At 55.7% G+C, this 6,169-nt stretch overlaps 1 protein-coding gene across 1 annotated transcript; it reads right to left on the bottom strand.

Annotated features, from left to right (window-relative positions):
- Nucleotides 1-246: 246 nt before the first annotated feature.
- On the bottom strand, nucleotides 247-4,376 carry CLK2 (CDC-like kinase 2). The gene is made up of 10 exons (XM_010084937.1): nucleotides 3,999-4,376; nucleotides 3,587-3,653; nucleotides 3,240-3,356; nucleotides 2,842-3,008; nucleotides 2,524-2,618; nucleotides 2,323-2,452; nucleotides 1,913-1,995; nucleotides 1,601-1,680; nucleotides 1,378-1,468; nucleotides 247-929 (listed from the first exon to the last, which is right to left on the bottom strand). Exons 4-10 carry the CDS (start codon nucleotides 2,993-2,995, stop codon nucleotides 747-749), a joined length of 816 nt encoding a protein of 271 aa, XP_010083239.1. The 5' UTR covers nucleotides 2,996-3,008; nucleotides 3,240-3,356; nucleotides 3,587-3,653; nucleotides 3,999-4,376; the 3' UTR covers nucleotides 247-746.
- Nucleotides 4,377-6,169: the final 1,793 nt, after the last annotated feature.

Here is a 6,169-nt window from a genome sequence, read left to right as displayed (position 1 = left end):
GCCACGGCCAGACAAACCCCCCCCGGCCCCTGAGCTCCCCCCTGGAGCTGTGCTCTCCACGGGGAAGGTGACAGTGGTGGATCCAGGTTCTGGACACGAGGGTGGGTTGGTTTTTTTAAGCCCAAGACAGCCCCCGGGGGTACTTGCTCAGTCTAATTCCCACCCAGACCCGCAGGACAGGGTCTTCCCCCGCTCCCTCCCTGGCACAGGGCACCCAGCTGGCTGCTGCCGGCCCAGCGGTACGAAGCGGGGAAAGCTCCCAGAGCAGGTTTTTTTATTCACTTCATATTTATTTTTCACAAAGACTGTACAAAATTTCCTATAAAACTCTGGTGTGGGGATGGGCTATGACATTGATCCAAAAAATAATTCCCATGCAGTCCCACCAGTTTCATAACTTACAGGGAAACAGAGAAGCTACAGAGAGCTGCAAGCCCTGGAGTATTTACACCGAGGAGGGCAGGAGAGGGGACGAAGCGACACGGAGCAGAGGTATGTACAGTGCGGACAGATGGGCCCTGCGCCTCGCAGGAACGGCAGCAGCGCAGCAGGAAGGGGCCTGTGGTGCTGAGGCCGATATAGAATACGGGCTATTTACAGTATCTCACATATTAACAGCTTTACAAACCTGTCCAGGGAGGAGTTCTCAGGTATTAAAAAAAAAAAAAAAAAAAAGCACCAAGTGTCTGAAATCACACAGGCCTCCACGGGGGCTAGAATCTGAGGGCAGGCTGGCACCTGTGGCATCACCGGCTGATGTCCCTGCTAGAGTCCCACATTTTTGTGCTCGGCTCCATCTCCAGCATGTCAAAGAAGGGGTGCTTGAGGGCCTCGGCCAGGGTGATGCGCTTGGACGGCTCGTACTCCAGCATGCCCTCGATGAGGTCGAAGAGGCGGTGATGGTCTTCAGCCTCGGAGGTCAAGTATCGCTGGGGAGACAGAGGGGAGGGGTTAGGGACAAGGACACCGCAGCCTGTCCCATCACAGTACATTCGCTGGGCTGGTCGGTGGGCGAGGACGGGTTTGTTCAGACCCTCGCTCATCCTAGACCTGAGCTCTGGGCCACTTTGCCAAGCGTGGAACTGCCGAGTCTTCACCCCCCGCCCCACCCTTCCCAGGCATGTCCTGAGGTCTCCATGCCTTCCTCCTCAGATTAAGCTCAAGCTGCTGCCATCTTCCTAGTTTATGTCTGGGACAGCCAAGGCTCCTTCAGGAGGACACTGGCCTGACCCTGTCAGTGGGACAGCCAAGGCTTCTTCAGTCCTGTCAGTGGCCCAGCCTTGCCCACAGGAAGAATCTCCTCCAACTGGGGCAGGCACAAGACTCTGCAATGAGAAGAGGATAAAGCACCGGGCGCTCCTGCCCGCCCCACCTTACCCGCAGCGGTTTGCAGTTCTCCCTCACGTAGCGGCCAGCGGAAGTGTTCTCGTCCCAGTCCAGGCGGCCATGGTAGAAATATTTCTGTTTCCTGGCAGAGTAAGAGGTGGGAACAGGTTACACCATGCAGCAGTGTGCCAGCCCCAGCAGCACAGGCTGCTCAGGTCACCAGGCAGCTGCAGGAGAGCTGGCAACCCTGTGGTGCCCTGACAGCCTTGCTCACCTCGTCTTCCGGATCATCCGAGAAGGAATTGGCCCCAAGATCCTCTCCATCATGGCCAGGTGCTCCCGGTTGTCATGTGTCTGAGAGAGAGAAGCGTAAAGGGAAGGCATGGAACAGGTTTCAGTCGTTCTGCCTCCAGCCCTGGGTACTGCCCCGTTCAGAACCCCTTGCTGGGCAACACCTCGGTCATCTCTACGAGACTGCGGTGACGGAGGGAACGCCATCAGTCCCAGAGGCTGCTGGCTGTACTGGGAAGCAGCCAGCATCCCCTCTCATCGGTTGTGAGGGAGCCATACCGCACACAGTTCTCACCTGGAACAGGGTGAAACCCACATAATACTCAAAGATGATGCAGCCAATGCTCCACACATCACAGGGCTGGCTCCAGCCAAGCTCTAAAAAACAATGTTTTTTATTTAAAAGATCCAATTATGGCCTAAGATTCCAAATCCCTCTCCCTCACCCTTTTAAAAATAAACAATTCCCATTCCAGCTGGGCTCCCGATACACTGGTGGCAATCTACTGCCCCCCCGGCAGCAATGCCAAAACACCAACACGTTGTTGGCCCTCCCAGAAAACAGAGAGCTGAGCACGTTAAACGAAGCACTTCTCATCTCCCAGGGTAAACCCAGGACAGCTACTGACTGATGTGGAAGCAACTGACTGCACCCGTGCCCTCGAGGCAAACACCCGCCTCTGCAGAAAGATGAGCGGTACCCACCCAGTATGACCTCGGGGGCCCGGTAGTGCCTGGTAGAGACGATCGTGCTGTGATGCTCGTGATCAAACGTGGCGCTGCCGAAGTCCACCACTCTGATGGCCGTGCTCTTCACGCTCCGCTCGTCCCGCTTCTGCACGAGGGAGAATGGTGTCAGTCAAGAGTTTCGAGGTGCAGACGTCTAACACAGGGCAGCGCCATTACCTTTTCCAGGTTGTAGGAGAGTTCGTAGTCAGAGTTCACGAAGAGGATGTTCTCCGGCTTGAGGTCAGTGTGGGTGAGTTTATTGTCGTGCAGAACTGAGGAAGCAAACAAGAGTCACGGAACAGAACCGAAGCCACACCCATCCGAAGAGAGAACATCATTAACTCCGTTTGCTCATACTGGCACCAGTTTATCCCAGTTAGAACTGGGTGTGAGCAGTCAGGCTGGTTCGGGCCAAGACGCTTCATCAGAAGCACAAAGATTTATTGTATCCCTCGCCAGAACATGCAGGGGGGTGGAAGAGCAGTGAACACTCACATTTCACGGCCTGGCACACCTGGAAGGCCATGTGCCGGACTTGGTGGATGGGGTAAGGCAGGTAGTTGTTGTCCTTCAGGAAATCGAAGGTGCTGAGCCCCAGCAGTTCGAAGGAGATGCACATGTGGCCATGGTAGTCAAACCAGTCAAACATCCTGACGCAAAGACTGAGAGAAAAATTCTGATTCAGGAGAGATCCAAACGCACCGCCCAGCTATGTTATCCCTGTGCCAGGCTCCTCCTTTCCTCGCTCTGCCTGTATCCCACAGCAAGAAGCCTGCCTCCAAAAACCAGCCACAGCTGAATTCTGTCACACAACGAGCGCGACTCTCTCATCCCACCTGAGCCGTGCTAAGGTGACACTCGCCCTTCTGTTTTAACACCAAGAGCACACTCACTTTGTGTTCTCAGGATCCTTCTCGTTGATTTTCTCCAGCACATTAATTTCCAGTCGAGCAGCCTCTTTGTACTTCTCTACGTTTTTAATGATTTTGAGAGCAACACGTGCACCACCCCTGGGGGAGAAGCAGGAGGAAAGCACAAGGTCACCCTGAGCTGGGTCAGAGCACCTGTGCCTGCAGAAAGCAGTTTCTGAGCCAGCCTCATCCCGTGGTGTGCAGCACAGCCTCCCACCACCAAAACCAAGAGACTCGTTTTCACTCCCAGGCTCCCACGTTAAGCACGACAGGCTCTGTCGCTAGCTGCGGTCTCCCCTTTTCCCTCCCTGTCCCAGGAGCAGACGTACCTCCGGTGATCGATGCACTGCACCACTCTGCCGAACGTGCCTTCGCCTAGGGTGCTAATAATCTCATCTGGGAGGGAGAGAAGGAGAGGGAGGCAATGAAAGGGTGAGCAGGACCTGCGTGCAGCGCGTACATGAGGCAGAGGAGAATGCATTGCAACACCTAACCTGACACAGCTCGAGAGGCCGGAGCAGCGGAAGGCTGACACCGGCTGCACAAGGCAACTGCCCTAGTTCCCTGGCACTTCAGTAACAATACAAAATATAAACGTAGCTTTAACAAAAGGGGAAGGAAAAGGAGAGGGTTTCTCTTTAGTAAACAATGAAAATAAAACGAAACAGAAAGATAAGACAGATCTGCGACTGCGATGGGAGCTTAACTAGAGAGCTAAATTATGTTACGATTTGGCTGTACATCTTTCTTGTAGCCAGTCGCCGACGCGATAGATCAGATGCCCCTCGTCGTCGTCCTCCACACTCTTGGCCCTTCTGCTGCTCTGTCGACTCCGCTGCTGGCCCAGGCAGACCGGGAATTCATCATTCACCAATCAGATTTTCAAACCAGCGCAGCAGCCAGCGTCACGCATTGGTTGGTTTGGAAATTCACATGGTTGTTTGAGGAGGGGTTGCAGGAGGAGTTTCCCAGCCAATTCATACGGCACAGAGGAATATATAACGATAGGGATATTGCAAGGGAACATGTCAAGATACAACACACTAGCTCAGAAAAGAAAAAAACAGTTTTGCTTTTCGTTGTAGCAAAAAAAAAAAAGAAAAAAAAGAAAAAAAAGAACCTACAAACAGCCCCACCCAAACCAGCGTGAGAGCAGAGACGTGAGAACGAGGGCTAGCAGAGGGGCGGTGGAAGGGGCCTTCAGGTCCTGGTAACGCCAGAGGGCACGCCAAGCACAGCTCTGCTGCAGGGCGCTCAGCGGCCGCGGGGACAGGCTCCCTTGGGCCCTTTAAGGCGGCAGAAGGCAGGTGCCGGGAGGTCCTGCGCAAGGGCCGGGCTGCCCCGCACGGTCGCTCCATCTCCCCGTCCAACAACCGCCCACATCGCTTCCCCCAGCCCCAACACTCAGGAAAAGAGGAATTCAGAGATTTCAGAAGCAGCTCTTGGTACAACGATCCATCCAAAACCAGAGAGAATTTATGAGTGACTGCCTGGGGGAAGATGTGACACTTCTTCCTAAACCCGCCCCCAAAGAAGCTGATCCTGGAAAGACTGACTTCCAGGAGAGAAGCAGAGGCCCAACAGGGAACAGGGACAGCCTAGGATGAGGCAGAGAAGAAGTTTATGCCAGAGAAGAGAAAATTCCTGCCTTCAGTTCCGCAGATAAGTATCCCCACACCTGGGAGTAACCAGCCAGCAGGCTCAGGACCTGGATCCAGCCCCCAACCCCAGCCCTGGACACATAACAGAGCAGACACCACCGAGAGCTCCACACGCGGAGCAGAGAACGTGTCTGGGGCTGACAGAAGTGGAAGGTGAACAGCAGAACAGACGAGAAGAGAAAGCCTTGGGAAGAGCCTGTGATGGTTGCTGCCTCTGCCTGACCAGTCCACAAGCTCTGCTCCTCTGCAAAGCCCCTCGCACGACAGCCCACGTCAGCTGGGCCCACCCAGAAGGACCCCGCTCTGACGCAGGGGGGGCTTCCTGCCGCAGAACACAGCCCCCAGCAGGGACCACGCTGCCTGTCGCAGGCAGACCGAGCTCTCTGGGACAAGGACCAGCTGAGCGCTTGCTGTACAAACCTCACACAAAAGACTGCTTTGGCTGGCGTTCCTGGACAGCTCTTAACGAGCGCCACCGAACAAAAGCAGCGCTCTGCAGGGATAAAGGAGCTGCAGCACCACCCCGGGGACACGCTGGCCTCACCAGGCTCGCCTGTCCTCCTCCCACCTCTGGGTGGGCAACACTACGAGAGGGTCTGAGCCGCCTGTGCCCAGCTGGCGCAGGGAAGCTGCCACCAAGGCGCGTCGGGAGGGTGGACAGGAACTCCTGCCTGCAAAGACTTTCTACACATTTCTCAAGCTGAGTCTGAGAGCGCGTTAGAAAGTGAGTTTTCTACTTACCCAGCTCGCCACCTGGGAGAGAAAGGTTACAGGGGAGGCCCAGCACAGCACGATACTCACCGATGAGGAGCGACTAAAGGACCGGCTGCGGCGCCGCCTCCGCCTGTGCTTACGCCGGCTGCTTTTGCAGCTCCGGTAGCTGCCCTCACGGTCCCGGGAGCGTCGGTACTCGTAGGAATGACGGTATTCGGGTTCATAGTAGGCTTCTCCTCGCTCGCGGCTGTAATCGTTCCGCCGGTAGCTGTCACAGTAACGCCGGTCGTAGGCCCTCCTGTCTGCCGAGTGGTCATCGTAGCTAGGGAGGGGAAGCACGCCAAGAGGATTTGATTATGAACGCTCCCCAGGAAGTTACAGCTTAAAGCACACGAGAGAACAGGGCCTGGGCCGCCCCAAAGCTGGGCTGACCACAGCTGCCTGCAGCTGAGCAGGACAAACCCGCAGGGTTCCAGGTCCAGCCTCGTCTCTGCAGACTCACCTCCTGGAGCGAACGTGGTAACTGTCTTCCCGACG

This window comes from Pterocles gutturalis, unplaced genomic scaffold, assembly GCF_000699245.1.
Source record: "Pterocles gutturalis isolate BGI_N339 unplaced genomic scaffold, ASM69924v1 scaffold20835, whole genome shotgun sequence".
Classification (NCBI taxonomy): Eukaryota; Metazoa; Chordata; class Aves; order Pterocliformes; family Pteroclidae; genus Pterocles; species Pterocles gutturalis.
Note: the sequence above shows the minus strand (reverse complement) of the source record. Positions and strands in the feature narration are given on the sequence as shown.

What these genes read in the sequence shown, in the direction of transcription:
- CLK2 (XM_010084937.1), bottom strand. Translation starts at nt 2,995, where the DNA reads ATGTTTGACTGGTTTGACTACCATGGCCACATGTGCATCTCCTTCGAA. An exon ending in TCTCCTACAACCTGGAAAAG is followed by an intron (nt 2,453 to 2,523) that starts GTAATGGCGCTG and finishes TCCCTCGTGCAG; the next exon opens with AAGCGGGACGAGCGGAGCGT. An exon ending in AGAACTGCAAACCGCTGCGG is followed by an intron (nt 930 to 1,377) that starts GTAAGGTGGGGC and finishes CTGTCTCCCCAG; the next exon opens with CGATACTTGACCTCCGAGGC.